The sequence below is a fragment of the Grus americana genome, chromosome 10 (genome assembly GCF_028858705.1).
Source record: "Grus americana isolate bGruAme1 chromosome 10, bGruAme1.mat, whole genome shotgun sequence".
Lineage (NCBI taxonomy): Eukaryota > Metazoa > Chordata > Aves > Gruiformes > Gruidae > Grus > Grus americana.
The window spans coordinates 23,685,113-23,712,421 of record NC_072861.1 but is presented as its reverse complement, the minus strand read 5'-3'; the positions used below and the strand labels follow the sequence as shown (position 1 = coordinate 23,712,421).

The following is a 27,309-nucleotide window of genomic DNA, read 5'->3' as shown; positions in this document are numbered from 1 at the left end:
AGTTCTGTCCTATGCAATGTTAAGAAGTAACTGTTTCTATAACAGTGTGCATCCAGTCTGGCTTCTCAATCTGTGGGAAAATCTGGGGGGTTTGGATCAGTTTCTGAAACATTATTTTACTCCACACACAAAACCTCCAACTTCCTCCACCAAAAGCTGATTAACAAACGTATAATAACGCATCAGCACCCCACCATTACCAATCAGCTCTGCAGCTGAAAAAGGAAGGCCACAAGTATTACATCTGGCTTTGAAAAATCATTATAAATTCCATACACTAAAATAAATGAGTTAAAACAGCACATCTTAGCATATTCCACTTTCTGTGGAAGGTCTGATCTAATTCTGTAAAGCAACCTTGACACGGTGGAGTCCCAGACTCTCAGCACCATGAAACTCACTTCAGAAAAGTAGTAGTGTTACATCAACTGGTACACAACATATTTAAAAAGAACACAGTTAATGTCATAAACCTATACAACATATTTTGAACAAACCAATTATACCTCTACCTGTACAAATATACTCTAGCAGAGACTCCATTCAGAGAGAGATAGAGTTCTCCAGCACCATTTGGTAATTCCCAACACTGTTTCCTCAACGTCTTTTCCTGTAGTCGGCCACACGTGAAAATACTAATATTCATCCCTAAATTACCTAACCAGACAAAATAAGGGGCAAGTTAAGATCTGACAGCAGGACAAATGTGTTAGGGACATAAAGACTACAGGGAATATGCTATTTTTAATTACTTATTTTCTCACAGAGGTTTTCCAAATTTCCAGTATTACAGCTAGATTCTAATGGAACAGTTTCAACAGCTTTATCCAGGGAACTACAGCCCTGTCAGCCTGACCTCGGTACCGGGGAAGATTGTGGAGCGGTTCATCTTGAGTGCGCTCACCAGGCAGGTGCAGGACAACCAGGGGATCAGGCCCAGCCAGCACAGGTTCCTGAAAGGCAGGTCCTGCTTGACCAACCTGATCTCCTTCTATGACCAGGTGACCCGCCTAGTGAATGAGGGAAAGGCTGTGGGTGTTATCTACCTGGGCTTTAGTAAAGCCTTCAATACTGTGATGTGATTTTAAACCAAGTAATGCCATGGTTAGTAATGCACTAGTTACATCATGTATTATTTGCCGTTTACTTACTGCATGACAGTTCCCCATGTGGAACGGAGGAAATTTTACCCAGTAACTTCATGCCAACCGATGTATGATCCTGGCACAGCTTAGCAAGCTGTAGGAATGCCTGGCTGTCAGCTGCAGGGTTCAAAACCTGTTTCTGTCCTGTGTCCACAGAGAGAGAGTTATGTCACAAGTGCTAATGGTTCAGGAGAGATGAGCGACGTTGACAGAAAAAAACCCAAACAAACCAATATAACTTCATCCAGACTGACTTAGGACTTGGAACTACAATTCTAAGGACACTTTTGATCTTACTGCTTAAATTGAAGAATCAGATCCTACTTCTTTGCCAGTTGAATCCAATGAAATCCTACTGAACCAACCATATTGCTACTGTAATTACACCTATCATTTCACAAATCCAGTAGGCTGCTGCTGGTGAAAAAAGAACATTTTCCTCTTCCTTACACAACACAATTCTGACCCATCCCTTGCAGTGGCTCTGATTCATACTCTTCCATGAACCAGTTCAACTCATGAACTCAACAGAAAACTCTTTCTTTTGTGGATTTGTTTTCTGCTGCATTTGTAAGTCTTCTGAAGGAGGTGCACCAAATCATCTGAGCTAACCAGGTGAGCTGGCGCAAGGGGAGCAGTGGGACTGAGGGGGAGCAGGGTGGGAGACAGCAGGAGCAGAGGAGAGCACACCTCTCACGAATCTCCATCTGATGGCTCACTGCTTCTCATGGAACTTTGTTGTTAGTGCTGTGGCAAAGAGCAAGTGACTCAAATAGAAAAGTTCCCCCAGATAAATGCCTGCTGTTTTGAGGAGCATCCCTCATTTCACAAAGTCAAAAAAGGGGAAAATCTTTTGGCCATGCTTTTCACCAAGAAATTAACATGAGTCTTTCCAAGTCAGATGATGCGGGGCTGCAGAGATCACAATTAAAACCCCCAAACAACCCTTTTTTTTTGAAAACCATTAAATTTACATCCAGAAAAAATAAACCCCACTGGACACAAAAATAACTAAAAATAAACATTTGTATAAAACCTTATATAAGGTATATAAGGTTACAAACCTTATCCAAGAGCTGTCCAAACATTACTGACTATCATCAGCACTCAAATATCTTGAGCGCAAGGACTGTTTTTCAGATACATGCACACCCCACTTACAAACCAAAAATGCTAAAATACAAGATCAAGCCTCTTTACTACCTTTCCCTTCTGAAGATGCCAATAATTCCTGCGTGATTTCTTCAGCCACTAGCTCTGCCACAGTTTCAGGCTGGAGCCCCTGCGTGGTGATGAATGCCTGAGCTTTCCTGCACCTGTCCAGCTGACGGGACGACAGAATTGCTCGAAGCACTTTTTCAGGGTCGTGGGCTGACATTTCGCTGTAGGAGCAGTTCAATTCCTAAGAAACACACACACACACGCTTAGGAGATTCTACACAGCAAAAATTCCAGTCCAGAACATATATATTGACTTGTAGTACATCTTCTTAATGCTGAGCTGATGCAAGAGGGGAGTGCTGGAGAAGCAGACAAAACTCTGTTTCAAAAAATGCACCCATAATCTGTCCTCCTATCAGTTAACAGTGCCTTTAACTGTATATCTTCAGCATTAACGTTCTCCAGATCAGGATGGCAGGTGAGTACTTTGTATTTGGAGTGCAATACTCACAGAGCTGTCGCCATGGACAGAGATGCTTTCCTGAACTGAATATAAACCTTAACACTTACAATACCTAAAAGAAAGACAGAAATATTTCCTCCCAAATGAAGAATTGTGGTTTATTGCATAAGTTTTACTTATGAAGTTCCTTTTCCTCTTCTCTACATACTACAAACTCTCAGTGAAAAAGATATACTAGTTTCAACATTTGCTACATTTGGAAGAGGAGTTAGTGAGGCTCTGTAAATACTCTGCTGTAACATATTACAACTTTAAAATTTTACCTATTAATTGGAAAATGTACCTCATGAACACAATGATCACCTCTTAATTCAAAAGTATGGACATCCAAGCGTCAGGCAAGAAGCAGAGGGATGGTATAAAAGGAACAAGCCAGTCATATGACTACTTCTGAGTCGTTCAAACCTAAAGCACTCACTCTGAACATTCGAGGCATGAAAAATTCTGTAGGAAAATCTAAGACCTCTATGATGAAGATGATACTAATATATTCAGCACACATGCTGCTGTTTTTATTCAGAAAAAAATAATGCTCCGTTCCAAAAATACGGACCAAATACCATGGAAGGGGGTTCTGTACCCTGAAAGAAGTGTTGAGCAGCAGCCTCTGGAGAAGGAGCAGAGGTGGGCTGCTGGCAATCATGAAGGTCAAGGAGCAGAGAGGCAGCAAACAGCAATCTGCTACTTCTCCTATCAGTGCCTGGGTCAAACCACTTGGAAGTTATTAGCCGCTCCTCTGAGCAGCCTCTGCGTACAGAGCTGCTACTGTGTGGAGCCTGCAGAGCACTTCTGTGCCTAAACTTCTAAGGCAGCTGCTATCTCTTTGTCTACTTCTGGGTCGGTGGTGATTATGAAGGCATCCCACAGCAAAGGTCTAAAGCAAAGTGCTAGATGAACAGCATATGCTTGAAAGATTATAAAAAGGGCACATCAAAGGGACACAGGCTGAAATCTGGCTTAGTGGAGTCAGAGGTAGGGGCCTGGGGAGTCTAGGAGCTGAGTGCATGTCAACACTTCACGCCTAGGAAGCATCTGGCCATTTTTCCACACAGAGGCTTGGTAATTTCACCCTCTGAAGCTGGGTTCAGGCACCCGGTGAGCAATTTCACCACTCTTTATCTTTTTCTCCACAAACCTCCGCAGCACAGCTTGATACAAACCACCTGATTCTTCAGTAATGTTACTAGACACACACCTTAGAAAGTTCATATAGACAGAGAACCTGTCTGCAGTAATTTCTTCCATGGACACATTCATCTATGAGAGTCTTCAGGCTGACAACAACCTGATCATCTGGAGATGGAGCCCCAATGTGTGTCCAGTCTTCTAAGCCTGATGCTGGAAACAAAAATGCTGTAAGTTCCTTTCTCATAAAGACAGATATCACCAACAAGCCCTATACTTGGAGCAAGACTCCAGAAATCTGTAGCAAATACATACTACTTTCTGTCTTTGAAAACCGAACTCTTGATACCTGTGATTTTTTTTTTTTTTTTAAGTTTTAGGGTACAAACAATATGACAGAACACAAATGAGCCAAAATATCCATAATAATATCTCAGATGTAAAATTCCTAATTGTAAGAGAGCATAAGGGTCTTTCTGATGGCTTAGGCTTCATTTATTCTTTTCTATTCCTATTAAGCTTTATATATGCTAGTATTAGAAAGTAATGTTCCAGCTGACAGCTTTCTCATTCAGACTTCATAAATATGCACAGAGTACTTTATATATAAACATTGTCAGCCTTAGCCTTGCTATTAATAAGAACCTAAACTCTTTATAATGTACAAAGAATTCAGAGAAATATATTAATTAAAGCCTTTCCACGTTTCAGCTCCAGAAAGACATTCAAGATTTACTAGAGTGTGTATTCCAAAAGCAGGAACATGGATGAAGTTCAGTGTTACTTCACTGGAACAGAGTTGTGAACTATAAAAAAATGAACGGTTAAGAGACTATTGAAGCTGTATACAGAACCACCCTGCCTGAAGCACAAACAAGCAATGCACTACAAGGCTTCAAATTCCTTTCACTAGAGGATTAATGAACCAAGGAGACAACCTGCTGTCATGAAGACCTTATTTCCTGCAGAAGTTTTGGGGGAAATTAACACCGCAACAACAGAGGAGGAATCCAGGGGAACCCCAACAATGGTATTACGTGCCAAGTGGCCGAATCGGTTAGTGTTACTTACCGCTCGGGGCTCTGCTTTGCTGAGATGTACTGCTTTCAGATCTCTTCTCTCTTGCTCCAAGGAGAGTCTGAATATCTGTGTGTAATTTGTCTAGATCAGCGTCCCCTGAGGCCAGAGCTCTGCAATGCAATACCAGTGAAACATCTCTGTTGTAGAAACGGAAATACTGACACACGCGGCTGGCTTCATGCACACTTCCTTCATCAAGAAGGCATCCAATCAGAAACTTGAGTGATTCCTCCTCATCATTAGTCAAGGTCTGTGGAGACTCTCTGAATGCAAGACCCTCCAGTTTTAAGTACTGTGGTGTGTTCAGAGCAGGTAGCTTTGAAAAAGAAAACTCCTTAGCTAAGCTATCAAAGGTAAGATCCCTGTTCACTACAGCATGGGAGGAAAATCTTGTCTTGCCTGACCCCTCATCTGTGGATAATGTTTGCTGTGCAATGCGACAAATCCAGATCTGCTTCTCTATTTCTTCTAATTTGTCCAGTGACACCGAGTCATTCTTGGCTAGCCAATGGCCAGCTAGGGTAAGCAACAAATGTCTCTCCATAATGCTGTTTATCTTCTCGTGAGCTAAAGAGTCAAACACTGTATTTGCCTGATTTAAAAAAAAATCGGATGCAGCTTTGCTGGAGATTGAATTTTTCATGAAGTTGTCATTACATTTTTTCCAGAATTCAATTCTTGTCTGGTTTTGATGCCACTGTCCGATGTCTCTTAAACGATGTAGATCTCTTAGAACCTGCAAAATTCACAGAGGTTTTAAACAACTATCTTTCCAGAAAAGAAAAATCCCACTGGATGGCCAGTGGGCCATACTGGAAAACTGAATTTAGATTAAGTGTCCCAATATGCAACAAATCCATCAATTTTTCTCACCAAATAAAACTGATTGTATAGCAAGTAAAAACAGTAAGAGAATAAGGAAAGCCACACTGTTCTTTTCAGCTCAGTGCTGGCAGTCAACTTGTTTGGTATACTTGTAATTAAAATAAAAAGTGATTTGAAGAAAAAATTGTATTTGAGGAAGACTGAGAAGTACCCTTCTCATACTGCCAGCAATAGGAGTATTAAGAGGTGAATATTGTTATTTAACTGTACTGTACCTCTTGGGTAACTACATTGTCCACAGGCAATTCTGCTAGTGCTGCTACCTCCCGAGCCAGCGAGAACATTCCTTTCTCCTGCAGCTGCTCCAGAATCGATCTGCACTCGCTCTGAAATGTCTCCATGTTGTAACTGGTTAGGATGGAGCGATTAATTGATATGGAGGAATCCTTCAGGGTCTCACTGAGTGCACAGAGTTTCTTCACGTAAGGGCCTGTTTTAAAAGAGTATAAACAATTAAAGGCAGCCAGGTTTTAAACCTGAGGAAATTCTGCTACTTACTTCAGCATGCAACCCTGCCAGAGAAGGAGCACAGATTTTACACTAAAGCTTTCATGGGACTGAAAATGAGCTCTAAATCCATAACTAAAATACTTCTGTAGATAATCTGTGCACTCCTCATCAATGCCTGCACATAATCATTCTCCCAAACAGACTTACACACAGTTACATTTTCACCACTGCAATTCACCATAAGGACCAAGTCTGGTTATATAAATTCTTATACAAAAATAAAACAATATGAACACACTTAAACTAAACATTTTCGGTCACTCCAAAAACATTGGATGTGGCCTTTAGTTTAAAGCAGTAATATCATTTAACAGAGGAAGCTGTATTTACCATCAAGTAGAAGGTTATCTGCTGCAGCAAACAGTTGTAAGAGTTTTCCTAATTCATATTCTGTTCTACATTGCTGCATCATCAATTCCAGAAGGAACAATGCTTGTGATTCCAACCATGGCACAGGTAATTCTGAGGCTGCTGCTTCTTCTTCAGTTTTAAGCTGTGTAGATAAAGATTTTCAAGTGTTGGGTTTTTTGGTTTTTGCAAATATATTCTGCATTTTGGTGGGAATCGCAGTAGAAATGGAAGGTGTACCAGATCTACCTCCTTCTTTAAGAAAATATTAACTGCCGTTCCCAAGGGGGCACTGATCCATCACTGATGTATGTTTAACTTTGATCTGAGAGTAGTAGATTTTATGACAGGGTGACCACCTACTACTCCTGATAATCATGGAAGAGATAAAAGATGCAAGAAGGATCAGAAACGGATAGATAAAATAAATTGCTAGATGAATAGCTCTTGTCATACAGCTGTATACTTGATAAGCATATCCACTATGTGAGTGGCACATAGGGAAGGGAAACTGATCTAGCCTTGGCTTGAACTGCAGGAAGGAAAACACTAATGACATGGAATCTCAGTTACCAAGATGTTCAGGGAACTAGAAAATTGTGATGGAAGGAACTGAAATAATTTGTGAAAATACCTGTATGTGACAAACAAGGAACACTGCATGAAAACGCTTTATTCCTCTTAAAACCAACTGCTACATCAGTGTTTTAATCGAAGTAATTCAGTTCACTGAGTAATTTTCAAAAAGAAGTCTACACAACTACCAAAACTAAAGCAATATCACAGACTTTTGCAGAAACTTGGAAACATATTAAAAAAAGTTGTCTTTCTTAAATAGATATTCCCTGTAAGTCACTGCTTTATCAGCCCTGGCCAGTAGAGAATAGAGAATATCCCACACTTACCACAAATAATTCAATTTACGAACAGTGGTCCTACCTGAGTCAATGCCAACCTTCAAAGAGTAAACTGCTCACACAAGGATGACATTCTATTTCAATCTGCCCATATCAACTTAAACCAAAATGATTTAGAGAGATGCATTGTGGGTTCTGGATTGTCAAAAACATTTTTCCATCAACTGCCAGCAATAAAAAGAATCTACTGAAACCCACTGCTTCACAAATCAGCTCCTAGGTCATTCTAAGCATACCCTTTTTCAGTATTTTCATATATGACATTACATGCCAATCACATTCTAATAAGGGAAGACCTAGGCAATGACATTTAGAGAAAATGAATTTGCTTACTTTTGTGAGACTTTCTTGAAACTTGTCCAGTTTGGTTTTAGCTTCATTGTATTTTTTACAGTTCATACATAGTTCATACATCTCCAGTATATACAGTAAAGGGGAATCCTTTAAGACACAAAAATAGGTTATAATTCTTTCCTAAAAATGCTTCAATAAATGTAGAATTTGTCTTCCTCAGTACCAGAACAATAAAGGTCTCATTTATTAAAATTGCATGCAAGGCTAATATATGATCTGCAAATTTGTAACAGCTGGAAGAATTTCCATTCAAAGACTTTCTTACTTCACCATGATTTTCAGAGGATTACACCCAGGTTATGTAGGCCACAACTAGCAAGGCAGAGGAGGAATCTAAGCCATCTCCTCTCCAAGACAATCTGAGATATACTCAAGTATACCTCTACAAAGACATTACCTTACCTTTAAAAAGAGCTGGAAGCCATTTAGAAGTGTTTTACTTTTTTGCTTTCTTAAAAAGACTTTCCAGATAACCGACAGGTCACGAAGATCCCATTCGTGATTTTCTGCTGAGCTCTGAATATGGTTTGTTGCTTCAGCTCTGGTAATATCATCCACAGTAGTAATTATCCAAACACAGAGACAACGAATAATGTTTGCATCCTATCAAATGACAAAAATGAAGGTTTTATAATAACCAGAGACAAACATCACCTCATTATGTATCACTTGGCCAAATGTGTCATACTATTCACAATTACTACAAAAAAGGAGAAAAAACCCTGATGAATGCAACCTACATATCTACCATTTAACATAGTTACTTATTCCTCCACAAGATAAATAACTTTGTCAATACTCACTTGGAAACATGCTGCTAAAACACTCAGAATGGGAGCGTGCTCTCTCAATCCTTCAGTCAAAAGGTAAGATGAAGGGTTGGAGTTCCCCTGGCACTGAAAAAGGATTTGAAAGAGACTATCTGCATATTTGCTCTTGCACATGCTGGCAGCACTGTTTGCAGGACTCCCTGCAGCAGGACACAACAATGGCAACTTCTCCAATGCCAACATCAAGTGATCTTGTAAAACAGGAGAGAAATCTTGAAGGATAGAAACGACCTAGGGAAACAGAACCAAAAGCATCTATGCAGAGTGAGATCCAACGAGAACGAGGGGGAAGAAGGACTGGAGCATTAAATACACAGAAAAGACAAACGAAACATTCTTCAAATTTGATTTTTTAGAATGTTTTTGGAGACCTAGAGAGGAAAAAGTGTTCTGTAGGTGTGAATTATTCTAATAAAACACTGAGGCTCATCCTTTAACATGAAGCTAAAATGCCTCTTAGAGACACTCATTTTTGGCATATCTCTCGTACTGCTACCAGCATATCATGAAAAGCATCTAGTTAGTTGCTGTTGTGTAATCACATATTTTTCATTTCAAGAAAACAATGAAGAGATCCAAATTAAAATCCTAGGCCTGGAATTTTCCAGTTAGCTTTTTCACATTACTTTTCCCAAATTGCTTTTAATTTTTACATACTGGTAATATTTTATTAATTTTTAAATTACGTTCAAAATTAAAAATAGAAGATTTAGACTCTCAAGAGTTTAAGTATCTTCACACAAAAATTGATTTAAGTTTTGAAAGGAAAGATGAGTGGCTTTATTAAAACTTACACTGAACATATGGTAACCATTCAATCAAAAAAACCCAGTAACTAAACGATTTTAAAAACCAAATTAAACTTACAAACAGTATGTCATAATATTAATTAAATTTAAAATGAAAATTAAGTCCCTTCTTGGCAAATACTTTTGTGCCCAATTCACTTCAAAGAGACACTCAAACCACTCCTCTCTGAAAACTGTTTTCTCCACTACTGATAAATAACAACACATAAGATTTTTCAAACAGAGAATTTTTTTCCTCATCTTCTCCTTTAACAGTTAGCTTTCACGCTCTGAGAAGCGTATTTATCTGCTGAACAGTCAGCTCCCTCTGGAGTCAATTTCCTTTGTCTCTGTTAGCTTTCCACATACCAGCAGGGAGAGAAAGTAGAAAAGTTGGGAAATCCGGTTGTAAGAGAAGCGCTATCATAATCAGAGGATATCGAGCAGTCTGAGACCACTTCTAACTCCCTGGAAACTGATGAGGCTTCAATTTTATGTTGTCTCCACAATGCGATATTCTCTTGTTAAAAGAATCTATTTTTTCCTTCCTCTTTTTTTTTTTTTTTGAACATCACGGACAAAGCACATTCTTGCTAAGCTCCATCTTCACTTAAAACCATACACAGATAGCTTACCTCATCTGGCTGGTAGCTGTACAGCTGGGTTTGGATGATGAACTGCAGCCAGTCGTTGGATTTGGCACATTCCTTCAGGTAAGATGTACTCAGTCCGAGTTTATGGAGTTTACAGAACTGCATTACCAAAGACCACTGCCTTCTAGAGTCACTAGATGTCCTGCATGGAATTTCAAGAGCTTCAGCTGTAACAAACTGGTATTTATACCAGATGTTAATGCATACACTCATCATGTGGCCAGAGACCCATTGCCTGCAAATGGCAACACCAGCACTTCCACTGACTTCACTACAGGTGAAGTCACATTCCACCCCCTGTGGACATTCCCACCCACCCAGGCAGGTACACCCGCCTATCTTGACAATGGGGGCTTTGAAAAGAAGTCGATAATCTTCACTGCTAAGTGCGCTGCAAGAACTCTGTGGAATAGTGAGTCTGCAGTGCCTTATTCTTGCCAATACACGTCTATTACCTCTGCTATTTGAAATACCAAGACTATATTCTAAACTCAAATGTTGTTCAGTTTACTGCAAATGGTAAAATTCAGTGCTCAATCTCAATTTGCCAGCATAAATCTTTAAATCATGTTTTACTCACTTCTTTATTCCTTGATGCTCAACTGCATCCCAAAAGGCTTCTTCTAAGGAGATAAGAACTGCCGCTGCTGCTGCTTTATCACCATCAGCCAATTTTGTTAACTTTTCAACTGTTTAAAAGAACGTATTACTATTTCGGAGATGCTATTTGGGATTCGAGTAAGGGTAATATTTTCAAAAGAACCAGAATCAATAAGCAGAACAAATCCTATTAATGTAAATGTTTCGATATCTATGCCGAGTCTGGCACCAATGTGGCTACATGATTTTTGAAAAAGAATTTCAACTGTCAAATCACAAAACCTTTTTTTTTAAAGAAAAAGCTCTACCTATAGATTTAAATAACATATGCATTTTTAGAATGATTAGTAAGATATAAAGAAATGCCAGTAGTTTCCTAGTTGGGACGAAACTATTTCTAACTATGTGGACCCATAGTTAGAAATTCAACTTTCCATTAAGTTATTCCTAGGAGAAATTTGATTTCCTTACAGCTTTGAACATCTAATTTCACTGCAGCTGTAAGACAGTTTTCAAGTACAATAGAGAAAAGAGATTTGGTAATGTCCCTTTGTTTAACCCTCTAGTTATATCGTTACAACATTAGGCTGAACTTTCTAAATATTACACTGAGCCTTGGGCAGCTGCTCAGCAGTGTCTATTACATTTCCCTGCAATTCTGGCTGCATGTCATGTTACAGTCTTCCTGCCTTATTTGATATGCCAGGTTCAAAATGCACCTTCAAAACTAGTAAGGAGCAGGAGTAAAAGAGCAGAATTCTTAGCTCTTCCAAGGACAGGATGCTTTTACTGCATTCCTGAGATGTCAAGCACCATCTTCCAATCCATCTCTGCTTCTTTTCCCAATAAATACGTAGTACCCTATTTTAAAACAAACAAAAGACACTCTTACCCAAAGATTCTCTTATTTGATTGTGCTGAGATTCTTCATTTCTAGTTCTGTAACTGAAAATTATGTTTGCGACTTTAATATCGACCCTGAGTTTGAGGCTGTCGAGACCAAGCAATTCTAGAAAGCACACACACGCTGCTCCTACTGAAGGGACGCTGAAGAATGAAAGAGCTAAAACATAGGCTTCATTTCCTGCTTGCTGAATCCTGAAACAAAAAGAACACCAGTTAACACATATGATTGTTAACTAATTTTCAAACATTAATATTCCCCATGTAAACAAGTACCTAAAAGGTTTACTAAACTCACAGACTTTCTTAGCATGAAGATATTTACAACCCAACAGTTTGATATTTATAAAAAAATGCAGGAATGAGAATAAAGCCTCACACGTGACAAGCACAGAGTTTGCAATTTCATAAACTTTAACAAAAACTAAAGCCAATGCATTTTATACTGTAATTAATAAAAAGCACCTGTCAGCAGTGTTAGTGCAAAAAGTCCCATTGCAGAGTTTATAACCCCAGCACTGCAGCACCGAGGGCCTGAAACAGATCTGCGGGTTGCAGGAAGGGAAAAAGGTACCCTAAAGGCTTCTACAGTGGCTGGTTCTCTGGTTAGCTGCAATTTTCCAGAGTACTAATGGGAAGAATTATGCACGCTTGACCATCTTTTAAACCATTCAGTGCTTCAGTCTACAGTAAGGAATGTTTTCCTTTTTGCCCAAATCAGCTGTTTACACAAGAGAGACTGATTTGTATAGAAATTACAAAAAGAAACATATAGTGACTCATACACAAACAAGATATTCTAGTGATTTTTCTGATGTAACTCCTACTCATTTTGAATATACTTAATAGTAGCGAGATGTGTAATTTGACCGTATCTTTTTGAACATGATTTTGAAGCTTCAGCCCGAAAATTTAATTCCTTCAATCTCCAGTACATTATTTGTCTCATTAATTGAATTAAAGAAGTGTCATCCTTAGGAAATGTCAAAGAAAAGGGGCATCTTTTTTCTACAAAGTGATCTAGAGGTTCCTAGAAGAAAAGCCTACCCGTGTTTGATATGACTGCAACATTTTTCATTCCTTGCTTTCATTGTGTAGATTTTATTTAGGTAATTCAAAATAAGGATCACCTTCTTTTAGGTGGTATTTGATTTTCAGCCTACTCGATAGACTGAACAGACTCCTAGGACACCTAAAATTTCAAGTGATGCCAGTGCACACCACTTGCTTGCTGTTGGGGAGGACTAATGTTACTCCATGTGCTAGATTATAACTTCAAAAGAACTATGCGACTGTCATTTTTGAGAAGACTTACAACTGTTTGGGGGATTTGCTCTTTACTAACTGCTGGACCAAAAATGTACCAAAAGCAAATGATGGACGTCCATGGTGCAAATAGTACAAAAAATCCAGTCGTTCCATTACAGCATATTTGTTCACCAGTTCAGGGGATGAAAAATGAGGAAAGTCACTTGATGCATCTAGAAAGAGTATCATCATTATTATGAGCTGATAAACAGTTGAATTAAACATAGAAAATGGCTTTCAGCTACAAAACATGAGATGACAATCAAATACCTCTCCTCCTCTTCTAATTCAAATCACAGCATACCCAAACCCTACTGAAATTCCAATTCTCATTGTATAATCAGAACTCTAGATCACTTCTTAGGCCCTCAACTTGCTTTTAAAAGAAAATACTGCTTTTCTATCTCATAACACATTTAGAAAAAATTATGTCTGTGAAGAGCTTAATGGAGAAAGGTAATCTACCTAGGGTTTAGTTTCAAAACAAAATTTTAGTAAATTACACTGGGTTTTTTTTGTAAAAGAAATGCCCTTTTAAAATAAGTTTATTTGCCAAATCTTTCCACTGGAAGGTATTTCATCAGAGGTGCGCAGGCTAAAAAAGCATATCAGACTTGAAAGTAACATACCTGATACAGCAAGAGTATTTGTTGACTGCCAGCCAAATAATTTAGTGGGATCAAAGGGCACCAATGACTGAAAGATCAGAAACAAAATATAATGAGACAGCTTAAGATTTTCACATCAGACCAGAATATAGAATGTTTTAGGGAGCTATAGTAGCAGACAATCAGGAATGGCCTGCACTGCCATCAAGCAGTGGTGGATTTTGTGCAGGTCTCTCTCAAAGGCACGCATTTATCTACTCGTAGGATCAGAATGCAAGCAAGTGCAAGGAAACGCTTTGACTTTGGTCTCAGGAAAGAGGGACAGAATGTACTTAAGCGTTCTACTAAACTGTGATCTTAGCAAAGTTAACACTTTCCTAATAATGAATAATCCGTAGCATTTCTTCCAACTTTCAGTTTATCTCATACCACAGATCTGAAGTAAAAGGCGTTTACCCAGAAGTGTGTCATGCCATTCCACGAGACACTATCTTTTCATTCTAAATTTCAATTTCCCTTAGACAATTAAAAACATTTTAATTTTTGTAATACTAAACAACCTGCTCACTGAACACTGCAAGAACATCACATCTCTGACATTCCAGAACTGCTGAAGTTAAACACTGCCAATGTCTTTACATGTCTGGGGGTATGGGGGGAAGCCAGACTCACAATATTTAGATACCATTTTAAAAACCTGTTCAGCATGAAGCGATAAACTTCAGCTCCAAATGAAGGAATCCAAGGAAATAACATATGGTCCCCACCTTCCAGGCTTTAGCTGAAAACAAGCTTCTCTTAGTTTACCTTTGTTCTGCTAAAAAGCAGTTTGTGTACCTGAACAAGATGGTAGAGAGAGATGTCAGGTGGCAAAATTCCATGAGAAGTACACGGGGGAAAGAGAGCAGCTTTGAGTTTGGGGTAAGGAGTCAATGCCATTTTTAAGAGCTGTGGATCAACTTTCTTTAGAGGTTTTTCCATATCTTCATTCTGAAGAACCTACATTGCAAGGAAGAAAAATTATGTCATTAGGAAGCAGCAGCTGCATTAAGATAACAAAACAATCTTTGAATGTGTCAAACAAACTACTTCATGGGAATTTGACGTATGGCGACAACACAGAACATATAATTTTTTTCCTGGAAAATCCTTTTAGTTTATATTAGACATATCTTCAACAGTACTGGATGTTTTAGGTTATTGTGCTATGTATCAAAAAGCTATCTGAATTGATAAATTCTGTTCCAACATGTGGTTCATTGAGCATTTTTCTTTTGAAAGTATAATCATTGATAATGTGCTTTTTGATCTCTACAGCACAATGCAACTGGTTAACACAGTGTAATCAGTAAGCTGATGTTTTTGGTATCTGTCTATAAGATTTTCAGCCTTTAAAAATAAAAATCTGGAAGCTGCATAACAGCTGTACAGCTCCAAGCAGAAGAGTGGTCCAGTTCCCCATTGCTTCACTTACTTAAAAACTACAAATGACCACAAAAGGGGATAGTCGTCTAACAAACACAGGAACACCAGTTTAAAAGTTTTTTGAAAATATTTTTGCAGACTAAAACTATTTGAGGAACACAAGTGTCTATAAATACTCTGTCCTGGTTTCAGCTGAGAGGGTTAATTTTCTTCATAGTAGCTAGCATGAGGCTGTTTTGGATTTGTGCTGGAAACAGCGTTGATAATATAGATGTTTTTGTTCTACGGACCTATTGTTGAGCAGTGCTCACACAGAGCCAAGGCCTTTGCTGCTTCTCGCGCTGCCCTGCCAGCGGGATGGCTGGGGGTGCACAAGAAGTTGGGAGGAGACACAGACAGGACAGGTGACCCAAACTGACCAAAGGGATATTCCATACCATATGATGTCATGCTCAGTTTATAAGGAGCTTGGGGGAAGGGGGGGTGGGTGGGTGGGGGTGGCGGCATTCACAGTGATGGCGTTTGTCTTCCCAAGTAACCGTTACGTGTGACAGAGCCCTGCTTTCCTGGAGATGGCTGAACACCTGCCTGCCCATGGGGAGTGGTGAATGAATTCCTTGTTTTGCTTTGCTCGTGTGTGTGGCTTTTGCTTTACCTATTAAACTGTCTTTATCTCAACCCACGAGTTTTCTCACTTTAACTTTTCCAATTCTCTCCCCCATCCTGATGGGGGGGAGCGAGCGGCTGCGTGGTGCTCAGCTGCCAGCTGGGATAAAACCACAACACACTCTCAGCTGTAACTGCTATGAAGGAGTTAAATACTCCAGCTCGCAGCCACTGTGCCTTGCTATTGCTAAACCACGTAACCTCAAACCGCTCTACTCGCTTCAGTTGGTCAACACTGAAACACACAACACTGAAACCAGATTTTTATGAGAGGGAATTAAATGCTGGCATTAGTATATTTATTTTTATTAACCTATTCCTTTGAGTTTTCAAGACCACATGAGAACTTCTCTGAAGGCTTAGCAATAATTCATTGCACACAGTACCTGATCGATACCGCCAGGTGCATACATCGTAGTAGCAAGTGCTAATAGTGTACGTCCTTCCAGTAGCATGCTACTCACGCTGGCTTGATTACTAGGAATCAAGATCTGAGCATTTGCTAGACTAGCCTGAAAAATCATCTTTGGATCTTAAAAAAAAAACAGAAGTGAGATTTAATTTCATGCAAAACCAATATTAAATCATTAAATGATGCATTAAAACTGTTCTACAACTATGAAAAATGCTGAATTTTCTATTTTTTGTTGTTAATAGTGATTTTTCTGAATTTACTTATAAATACAGATAAGCTGTTCTAAATTTTACCAAGCTTTCCCCAATTTCAAACCACAGTTTTACCTACAGAGATTGATTTGGATTGAGTCCCACAGTCTAGCATTGTATTGGTTCAATTCTTTATACGATACTGATCACACTTTCTGAAAAAGCTTCACTTGGGCTTATTTTTAACATTTGTTAACATGTGACTCTACAAAAGATGAATTTTTTTTTAAAAATGTGAATTAAGGGCATAAATTCTACTGACTTTTAATGCAATAACAACAACAAAAAAAAGCAAACACATTAGCCAAGGGGCAGAGAAGTCAAAATGCACCACAAGAACTATGGGAAGCTTTAATTTTAATTGTATATGCATTTTCTTATGAATTCTCCTTCTGTTCAACCTGTTGGGAATATAATCAAATTGGAGGTAATGATGATCATACACAAAATATTTCTCACATATCTACAGCCTCCAAATGTTTATGTACAGTTTAAGTAGGAATTATACTCCACATTTTAGACACGAGGAACTGATCCACATGTAAGTGATTTGCCATGGTCAAAAAAAAGCGGCAGAGCATAAGATTTAAAGCCAGCCGTGCCAAGTACTCAGCTAGCAGCATCCACGTCCGACCACCTCTCGAGCGAGGCCAGACTCTTACCTCGTGGGTTACTGGCAACCCCCCGACACTGCACAAGGAACTCAAACCAGGGATGTGCTTCATGCAATTCCTTGTTATCCAAAATAGCACAATTTGAAGGAGTTAAACTGGAAAGAAGATGAGCAGCAGCAGTGAAAACACAGTATTTGTAACCATCCTCTGCCCCAACATCACACTGCATTGAAAAGTAAGAGCATCTGACTTGGTGTTACAGTGACTTATTTCATCCATTCTTATGAAAGAGGCAAATCACATCCCCCTTCGCTACAAGATGTACAGCTTTAGCTGATACAGCTGACAGTTCCCTTCTTCAAGATTATGTTTCTGTGCTTGCTTGCTTCCCTCAATCAAATTCATAGTTTCCAGACCTGACAATCCAAACACTTTCCAAAGGGACCTGATTCACAAACACCGCTCTGCATAGTCTAAATATTTTATGCAAACTGAAACTGATTATACAAACAAACAAACCAAACCAAAAATATTTGTTGGCTTTTCTCTGGTCCATTTTTACCTTCTTAATAATTACACTACGAGTTACAGCTAAGAAATTTGAATGGCAAAGCATTCATTACGTAGGAAGTATTCATACAGTTCGAATACCTAATGTTTCTTTCTCCTTCAAAACCCAACTAATCCTAATTTAGATGGAAACTAGCAATTTCTTTATTTGTGAATGTATCAAGAATGAACTCATACTTGTGCTCAAGTGAGAGTTTCTGAAGAACAAGCTGGTTTGGCTCATTTAAGATTGTATTGCTTATTATACTAGTACAACTACAATCATTTCCTCTGATGACTGACACACAAACTAATCTTGACAAGACAACCTGAATAAAGCTTCAAAATACAGCATGAAACCTAATACACTGCCCCACAGGTTTTCTTTAAATGACACTGTTGTGACCCAAGTAGTCTTTCTTGCCAAACAGCAAGGGCCATGGAAAACTCTTACTGCCAACTATTAAAACTGCGTTTCATTATTTAAATCCGCACAAGATCTGAGCGATGAAAAACATTCATACCTGTAATAGTCTAAGTAAGTGTATAACAGATACTGCAAATTATGTTCTAAACAGTGAAGGACAAAACGAGCATGGAAGTCCAAACCACTTGCAGCACTGTATTTTGGAACAGGGTGAGGATTTTGCAGCACGCCCCCTAGGTAAGATAGTCTTTGGAGCAGAAGTTCAAAATCTTCCAACTCAGAAGAGACAAAAATTCCATTTCTATCAGAAAAGAGAAAAACCATACAGACTAATTAAATAGTTATCTCTTTCAGAAGTTATGAAGGGTGTTTTCAGTTCAAAATTATAAAGCAGATCTTTCCTTCTAGGGTGTTCCTTCACTACTGAGGCAAACAAAAAATGCAAAATACGTTTGATACTGCTCAAACAATATTGCGGTTACTCCAGTTCACTGCAGAGAATGAGGCATGAGGAGCGCAACGCTATGTGTTTAGAATTTTCTACCTTACATCAAAATGGGCATGGAAAATATAATAACTATGAAAGTTCAAAAGGCTCATAGAGGATTTCTGTTGCTCTCACGGTTCTTACTGTTTTCAGATAACGGAGAGTGCAAGTACAAGACTAAAATTAGATTTATTAATGGATTTGTGCTGTTTCAAAAAAGGGCACTAAATACAATATAAAAATTAATATGTATCCAATATTTTGTTAACATGTACTTCTCTAACTATCTGATTTTGGCTTCACCTAAGATAGAAAGTCAGTATAATGCGTGGAGGGCACATACCTAGCCAGCTTGTTTAATATATCGTTTCTCATATAGCGACTACATAACATGTTTCGGTCAATAACGTCTGGAGTAAGAGGGGGCCAGTTAGCTTCTCCACACAAAGTCTGGTTGGGCTCGGAGTCTTCAATCCATGAACAAATATTAAGCCAATCATGCTGGGCTGTCAGGTGCATCCAAAGAACTTCAGGATTACATCCCTGGAGCTCTGTGTTTCAAAAAGGAAAACTGATGAAACCAGCACAAACAAACACTACTTAGGGAAATACTGGCGTTTCTTTATACATGTACGTATTTTTAATGAATGGTTGCAAATATGATGTTGAGATTAAGTATACTGTTACAGCTTGCTAGAACTTTATGTTGGAAAAGCTAAATATAATACTACAGCGTAATAAGCTTTACAGAACGTAGCAGAATATGACATCTACAAGTGGCCATGCATCAGACAAGTCCCTTTCAGCTAGTTCCAAATTTTTTTCTACAGGAAGAACACAGATCCCTGCCAGAACGCGATAGGATGAAAAGACATTGTTTATCCATTTTTACTGACAAAAAATCAGTGACCTGCTGCGGTAGCACATAATTTTAGTTCTATCAATGTCACTCCTACACAATTGCAGTATACTACGTCAAAGTCAGATTTTGAATTCACCATTTCTTTTAAGTCCGTAGTACCAGAATACTTGCCTTGGCGTGGTTTTCTGGGGAGAAGAATCATTTCCTGAATAAGCTCATCCCACCACTGAGCCCAGTTAAACATCACTCTGACTCTCCTATTGTGAACCCGATGTCTATCACAACGCAGCACCGAGTCCAAGACAGCTGTGTGTCTGGAAAAGTCTTGTTCTTTTCTCCAGGTCTTGAGACTGCAATGGAGTGTTGGATTAGGGTGTTCCCTAGTACTCTTTTAAAAACAGTCCACAATCTAACAAATAGAAGATGGTGAAAGGATCAACAAACTTTGCTAGACCATTTTAAAGAGAGTTCTGGAAGTGGCAAAGGGACTTACTTCAGCAAAAAGTCTGAGAGTGCATGTGAGAGCAATGGGCAAAGAACTCACTTTTGCAAAACCGACATAGCAAACGGTAAGTATCATAACATTTTTACAATTATTTAACTGTAAAATGATTTTTCTAGGTTACGTTAGTTTGCTATATTATAGATATCGTATATCAAAAATAGAGCAAATATCCCATCTGAATGTTTCATTTGATCAATAATTCTAATAATAGCCTTTATTATTAAAAATATTTCATTCATGGTGATCATGACACAAACAGAAGAACTCTGATACACTGACAATGGTACATCATGACTTAGTCTAGAAAGAACATGACAGCAATTGCTAGATTAATGAGAGAAATAATCAGTCCCCACACTGACCCTTATTTCTGCAAATGAAGACCAGTGTGAAATTAATGAGATTACAGAAGACCATATTTGTTAGTGCGGTAAATCATAAGTAATGTAGAAGCCAGTATATTTTAAATCCTATTAACATTATTAATTAATAATTAAAACTGATAACCCACATTACCTGGCAAGAGATTGAATCTCTTTATTTTCCTGGAAGGATTCCGAGTAAAAGCTTTCAACCTGATGCACAAAGTCTATCATTTTCTTCTCTTTTTCAGAAAAATAATTTTCTTCTTGTAAAACTTTCACCTTTAATTCAAATTAAAGTATTACCTCCAATTACAATTTTTATCTAATTATAATATATTTCAGTTGTAAATGATCCTGCAAGTGTAAAGAGTTAACTAACTGTAGGAAAAAATGCTGGAAGCATTGAGGTCAGTACACTTAAATCTCAAGAGGGCCAAGACTTCATACTGTGTGCAAGCAGATGAGAGAGAACTAGATCAGAGCCAGAACAAAGAAATGACATTTAAATCGATTTTTACATTAACTGCAAATACAAAAGAACATAGGCATGCCAATGACATCTTTCAGCAACTACACGGAAAGGACACAGGGACAAAACCTGTTTGTTCCCATTCTGAACGTCTGTTCAATACAACGCTTTCTCTCAGCAGAAATGCACATCAGACTTCAGACCTGAGAACACCAGCTAGACAAAAAAAGCCTTTTCTACACTTACCAACAAATCTCGCACATGTTTATCAACTGTGTAGAAACATATCTTATGAAACTCCTCCTTCACATCAAAGCCCTAACAAGAAAGAAGAGGCTCATTGTATGCAAAGTGTACAAATGCAGCTGTACATTGACAGAATAAATGCACCTGCTTCCTTTCCAAAGCACACAACCTTTTACGCGCATGCTTGTGATGTTCCCTTCACCTGTTACTAGAGATGTCATAATAACCCAGTGATTTGCATGACGTCTCCAGCACGTATGGATATAAAATGTGCACCCCTTAATACCTGACATGCCAGAATCCCCTTTACACTTTGCTGATCATTACCTCAGTCAATACACCTTCATAAATAGGCTCCCTCTGCATTCTGAAGGTACAGTAATAATCAAAGTAGTTCTTTAAAACAAGTTAATTTCCATTGTAATACATGTATCTGGTACAATCAATGCATCCATAAGACACCTAAGTGCTACCCATACTCTTAGCATTCATTTATTTCGTTAGTCATGAAGAAGTGCTAAGAACTACCAGCATGCTTACTGAATGCTTCTCACCATATTTCTTAAAAGTTCTGAGGCCTCTCTGGTGTTGTCCTTCAGAAGACGGTCATAGGCCAGATTCAAACCTATCTGAATAAACTCTTGAAGATTCTGAGCAGGATGCTGATGCATTCGGAAGAAGGTCTGGGCCTCTGGCATTTTGTTGCTTAAGATGGCATCAGCAATGACTTCCTAAAAGGGGGGAAAAAATGGAACAAATTGATCCCATTAATCTTCAGCGTTACTATCTTTATGATCCCTATATTGATTTTTTCCTAATAGTTTAAAGAAATTTCCATATTAATAATTTCCTTAATATATTCAATAAGAATAGTAAAAAACAGATTACTCATTTTTACCTCTGGTGTCAGTTTTTCCCACATGTGGCTTTCTTCCAATGCAGGTAGGTCTTCATCAAGATCGCTTCCTGTGTATACTGTATTTATTTGCGGTCGAGGATATTTTCTCAGAAATTTTCTAAGCCTTATAATGTAATCAGTTAAAATATCTGCACTCTTCTGCAGGAATTCATCAGGTTCTGTCAAGAGCATCCAAGATATCAGTTAACCAGAAATGAACAACACAGCGGTTTTAACGCTTAGCGATGTTGAATGCATTCTCCTGACTAGCAAACAGAACACGCCTCAGAGTGTTCACACCAGCTCTGCACTGCAGTTTGACCTGTACAAGTACTGACACCATCCGTCACTATCAGCATATTGTCAGGGTACAGTCACAACCCTACCAGTGCTCCCGAGGCTCCCTGTCCTCACTGATGTGTGTTCCCTTCAGGGCCAAGTAAATGAGAACTGAAATTTTCCATTAATCCAACCAATTATCAGTCAGGTAAGTCCCATTGAAAATGCAGGGACATTGAAACATAACATTCATGTAGTAAGAAACAAAGACTACTAAGACTTCATATAGAAAAAACAAAGACTTAATGTAGAAAAAAACCAAGTAACAGTTAATGGTCTGCACCTTTTACTATTCAGTTCCACTTTAACATGTATAACATGTTGGTCCACAGACTGAAAAGCACCACTGAGACAGCAAGGCAACACACTGTATGTTGGGACATGTCATCCCACTCTCTGTAGCGTTCTCTAGCACAACAAAACTGTCCTCTGGCATTCTGTGATTTTATTACTTCGCTAGTATACCAGCTGTTACTCTCTCCTTGTAGCTTTTAGGCTGTATTTCAAAGAGCAACTTCTCTGCAACGGTGCCACCGTAAGCAATCACACGCTGCCGCATCCAGCCTGCAACCCTCACCAGATGCTGCGTCTTGCTTCTGTGCCACCCCACAGGCTATAACGGGATGTGTGGCTGTGTTGCCACACAGTAAATCAGACTGGGGAGCGCTCCGGATAAAAAAAAAATAACCTGGTAGGCTATTTTTTCAGCTGCATCGGCTTCTTAAACTAGTCTATACATTCCACAGCCATATAAATATTTGTGCCAGAATATTGCAAGTGGCAGCCCTGAGAAAAGAACGAGCAGCTGAGGGCTAAACTCAAGCCATTTAACGGCACTGCCATCAAGTATCCAGCAGTAGCCAGGAAGTCTCCTTCTGCCATTCCTATGCATCTCAGTCCGACCCTGTTGACAGTATCCTGTCTGATCCGAGAGCCAGATAACCGCTGTTTGGGCTAACACAGATACTGTATTCAGATTAATTTCTCATGTTTCCCCTTAACTAATGTCTTTCCTTCACTTAGCTCTAGCACATTTTTTTGTTAATTCTAGGTAAATTTAGGCTTTTAATTAAAAAAAATAGTTGCTCTTGCTTACCTAAACAATGACACATTACTACACGTGATTCAAAATGAGTAATCTTACCCTCTGTGTGCACAAAAACATCTTCCAGTTGCTTGCTAAGGAAAGTCAACGTGAGGTTTAGCAGCTGCTCAGAAAAGTGTTTACTGTGCGGCTCCATATCATTTTCTTTGATCGCTGAGCAAAGCAAGTTTAACGCTGGTCTCAGCTCTTCCAAATCTGCAATATTTACATAAAGAGTTAAAACATCTGCACTCTACCATTTGACTGATCACATAAATTTAAAATTCAACTTAAAAATCATAAAGGTATGCTACAAAAATCTTCTAAAATGTGTCAAGCATTATATGTATTTGCCTTCACATCAAAATGCTTATCATGCATATATCAGTATCAGAACACAACAAAACCCCCACACATTATGCACCATTTCTCTCTTATTTTCCAGAAGTAGAGAAGTTGCAATATAGCATCATCCAAACATACAAGAGCATGGGCAATTCCATCTCTTTTTACAAATGCATAGCCATAAATAGAAAGGCAATTAAATTTAAACCTCCGTGTAGCTGAACATATTTTACTCACTTTTCAGGTAAGCCTGGGATGCACTATCAGAAGCCTGTTCAGGTCCAGAGCACGTTGCAGACAGATTGAAAAGACTTTCTTTGCTTTTTAAAAATAAGTCTACCGTGTCCAGTTGACGATTTTCCAAACCTGCCTAGACAAACATGCAGCAGAACAATTATGCATGTATTCTAAAAAATATATATTGTACGCTTACTGCTAGTATTTTTAGGTCATACTCAGTGACAAAGTTTACACACAGAAAAAAAGTTTAAAGTATGTGTGCAACACCTGTAGCCTGAAATAACAAGGTGACCTGTTCAGTACCTGCCACGCTCCTTTAGTAGGCTTTGCAGAAACCTTGCCCCGTATCTTCAGAGACAAAATGTTAATTCAGCAGTTTATTACAGAGTTTGATCTGGGATATAAAGTAAGTACCATGAGAATCAGGACTTTGACTAAGCTTATGACAACTGAAAATTGCTGTGATTCTCCCCTCCATCAATTCACTTTCCATCACACCCTTCGAATAAACCCCAAGAACCCTACCACATGTCTTCATCTAAGCTCCCCCCTCCAAACACGATGGAAAACACAGACTGGCAGTGTACCGAACGATGGTGTGGACAGGCTGTTAGAGTCCCAGGCCTCTGGAACAAGAGTTTTATTTAAACAAGGATTTCTGTCATCTGAAAGTAGAACTAGAGCACTGGAAAACTGCAGAGACACAACATTTGTTTTGTGGTCTGGTACATTACAAATATTTTATCACCTATCGTTAAGGGATATCAAGCAACATTTGGTAGCTTTAAGTTCTCCTCTTGGCTTCGAGAAGTGCTATGATAAAAACAAAAATCTAGTTCCAAGGACTTGTTTTAACATCTGACATTTTGCAAGACGACAAAAAATGATGCAGAAATTGGCAAAAATGCTTTTGGGTCCAGTTAAGAGGGAGTTTTGAGCACTGCTTAGTTTAAAAAAAATATTTTTTTTTCACGTGCATTAACTTTGTTGCTGTATTTCTTCTTCTGGGTTACTCAGGGTTTTTACTGTTCATTTAATAACTAAATCACTACTTTTTGCCCCTAGATTACTGAGGCATACTCTTAATTGTGTCTAAAAACACCATTAACATTGCTGAACTGCATTCATTACTTTAAAGAAGTATTTTTGTTATCTGTAAGACATGAAATGGATTTCTTTACCTCTAGCGCGTGTATGGGAATTGAACATCGTTCCCATCCATTGAGATGACAAACAGAATCTACAACTCCAGCGCTGCCATAGATCATCAATCTATTCAAAAACTCTTCTTGAGTTAAACCAAAGAGAACTAAGGAGAGACCATGCTCTAAATAAAAGAATCAAACCATAATTAAAAATATATAAGCAAGTTGCGACACAGCAACATTTCTATCTACTGCCTCTCCTCCAAAATAATGACACAAAAGGCTCCAGTTGGATTTCACCTCAGCAAGAACGCATTAGAAATTAGCCACAGCAGCCAGGCAGACAGGAAAGAAGAGCACTACAAAAAGACAACAAAGCTTTTATCAGAACAAATGTATCAAACCCCTCACCTGTCAGAAGCAGACATAACGGCACCTCTTCACTGCAATCCACATAAACGCTGTTTTTGCCAAAGTGGTGATATGTCACATCTTGCGACTCAAAATCCCAGAGAGCAAGAGTCAATCCTTTGTCATCTGTCACTACTACAAACAGTGCTTTAACTCCAGTTACCAATTTACACTCCAGTTTCACCACTTCTTGGGGTGCTTCTCTGGGGATTCGTTTCCATTGCTGTCTTGCATCACTGAGGTTTGTACCATTGCTTTGCGCTGGTTTGGAAGGAACCCACGTAACAGCCCGTGGAAGAAAAGCCACCATCCTCTCAGAATTTTCATAGATTTCAGGATCATGATCTTCAAGATGGGTAAAAAACTGATACCAAGGTAAATTCAAGTCATTCACCAAATGTGGAGAACCTGGTCCTCTTCTCCTTATTGTATCAGATAGTGAGGATAAGTGTGCCTTCCAGGACCTGGGGTGAAGAATGAAGCTACCTCTAATACCAGGCATTACTCCAAGAACAATGCAGATAAATAAATTTTCAAAGTTTCCTCAGTTAAATAATATGCATTTTAAGCTTATAGATTCCATCCAGCATCTTGCATTTTAACCTTAACGTGTCCTGTTTATTTCTATTTAAATACAACAGCCAAGCTGAATGATCACAGCTGCATTAGCTGACAACATCCATGAAGCTGAGCATTTTTAGTCGAAAATTTTCTTCTCCTCCCAGAAAATGCCCCCACCAATTAAAAAGAATGAAATTCATTCCAGAATTGAGTATTTATTACATTTACATCAAGTTAAAATTAACATATTCTACTAGTATTAATACCTCTAATACTAAGGGTCACAACGTGGTTAAAATGTTCGACACGAACACAAAGTATTTTTGTTCACATGCACTCATCTGTGCTAAACACGCAACAAACTGCAAAGTACTTGGAATACAAAAATCTATTAATACTGGTTCAAACTAAAGGTAACACCCTAAACAGTAATTACTGTTTGGAAGCTGTTCAATAACACATGCCAAGTTGTCTTGGCCCATCTCCTAACACCATCCTAACATTCAAAAGATTTAAAGCAGGATGAGCTGATTTCACTTGCCGCAACTACAATTAAAAAAAAAAAATCAGCAGTTTTATTAATCAATGATCTAAAGGAGGCAAAATCCAGCCTGTTTTAGAAAATATTTTCATTATGTACCTGTCTGTGCGAAAAGGCAACGACAAAAGCTCCATGCTATAATCAGAACTAGCAAGGTCATCCTCATCAAGTCCTTCAGGAGGCTTCACCGGAAGATGTTCAGAATCTCTCTTACAGAGCAAATGCCCAGGGAACCGTCTGTAAATAAAGAAATATTAAATTTCACCTCCCTCGTAGAGATGATTTGAGATTTTTTCCTTCATGTCTCAAATGAAATTTGGGAAAATGGGAGCTATCAGAGAAGCAGTTTTCTCTCAGATTAGCAACCCCCACAAAAATGTATCCAGAGAATCCATCAAAACCTGATGCTCCTTCCTTTAAGGTGGACAACACCTCTCAATTACAACCTAGTCCTAACGTATCGAGCAGAATCAGTAAAGCTGTGTCAGAACAGGTTAACAATCCCATACTCTATAGTATTTCTAAAAGGTGCCACCAACCACCACTGACACTCGTTGACAGCACGTACCCCAACTTTCCTAGAAAAGGTATAAAATCCAATTCAAAGTTTTTCTATTTGTTAAAGTGACAGAGCATAAATTGGAGCAAATATTAATGGGCAATCTTTAAACAAATACAAAATTTCTGCTCTACCACGGAATCAGAACTCAAAATAAAAAGCTGACA

The 27,309-nt window shown here is 38.6% G+C and overlaps 1 protein-coding gene and 1 long non-coding RNA gene across 4 annotated transcripts in view; one reads left to right on the top strand and one right to left on the bottom strand.

Moving 5' to 3' along the window:
- Positions 1-27,309, bottom strand: part of SPG11 (SPG11 vesicle trafficking associated, spatacsin) — a 36,464-nt gene that overhangs the window by 5,593 nt on the left and 3,562 nt on the right. Inside the window, exons 5-33 of one of the 3 annotated variants that reach the window (XM_054836473.1) lie at positions 26,683-26,820; positions 25,482-25,945; positions 25,107-25,252; positions 23,923-24,055; positions 23,401-23,556; positions 21,918-22,096; positions 21,574-21,750; positions 21,020-21,091; positions 20,456-20,583; positions 19,606-19,784; positions 18,916-19,123; positions 18,183-18,386; positions 17,158-17,264; positions 16,216-16,361; positions 14,576-14,737; positions 13,760-13,826; positions 13,138-13,303; positions 11,812-12,017; positions 10,900-11,008; positions 10,302-10,461; positions 8,852-9,109; positions 8,451-8,651; positions 8,028-8,135; positions 6,760-6,922; positions 6,135-6,349; positions 5,026-5,770; positions 4,025-4,167; positions 2,349-2,547; positions 1,152-1,289 (exon numbers count right to left, since the gene is read on the bottom strand). In XM_054836473.1, coding sequence (XP_054692448.1) covers positions 1,152-1,289; positions 2,349-2,547; positions 4,025-4,167; positions 5,026-5,770; positions 6,135-6,349; positions 6,760-6,922; positions 8,028-8,135; positions 8,451-8,651; positions 8,852-9,109; positions 10,302-10,461; positions 10,900-11,008; positions 11,812-12,017; positions 13,138-13,303; positions 13,760-13,826; positions 14,576-14,737; positions 16,216-16,361; positions 17,158-17,264; positions 18,183-18,386; positions 18,916-19,123; positions 19,606-19,784; positions 20,456-20,583; positions 21,020-21,091; positions 21,574-21,750; positions 21,918-22,096; positions 23,401-23,556; positions 23,923-24,055; positions 25,107-25,252; positions 25,482-25,945; positions 26,683-26,820 — 5,477 coding nt within the window. The remainder of the gene's footprint in view (positions 1-1,151; positions 1,290-2,348; positions 2,548-4,024; positions 4,168-5,025; positions 5,771-6,134; positions 6,350-6,759; positions 6,923-8,027; positions 8,136-8,450; positions 8,652-8,851; positions 9,110-10,301; positions 10,462-10,899; positions 11,009-11,811; positions 12,018-13,137; positions 13,304-13,759; positions 13,827-14,575; positions 14,738-16,215; positions 16,362-17,157; positions 17,265-18,182; positions 18,387-18,915; positions 19,124-19,605; positions 19,785-20,455; positions 20,584-21,019; positions 21,092-21,573; positions 21,751-21,917; positions 22,097-23,400; positions 23,557-23,922; positions 24,056-25,106; positions 25,253-25,481; positions 25,946-26,682; positions 26,821-27,309) is intronic. The other 2 variants (XM_054836475.1, XM_054836474.1) reach the window with 2 other exon arrangements.
- Positions 4,128-5,156, top strand: LOC129210587 (uncharacterized). The gene is made up of 3 exons (XR_008578585.1): positions 4,128-4,184; positions 4,666-5,010; positions 5,120-5,156. It is a non-coding gene; the product is annotated as an uncharacterized LOC129210587 (long non-coding RNA).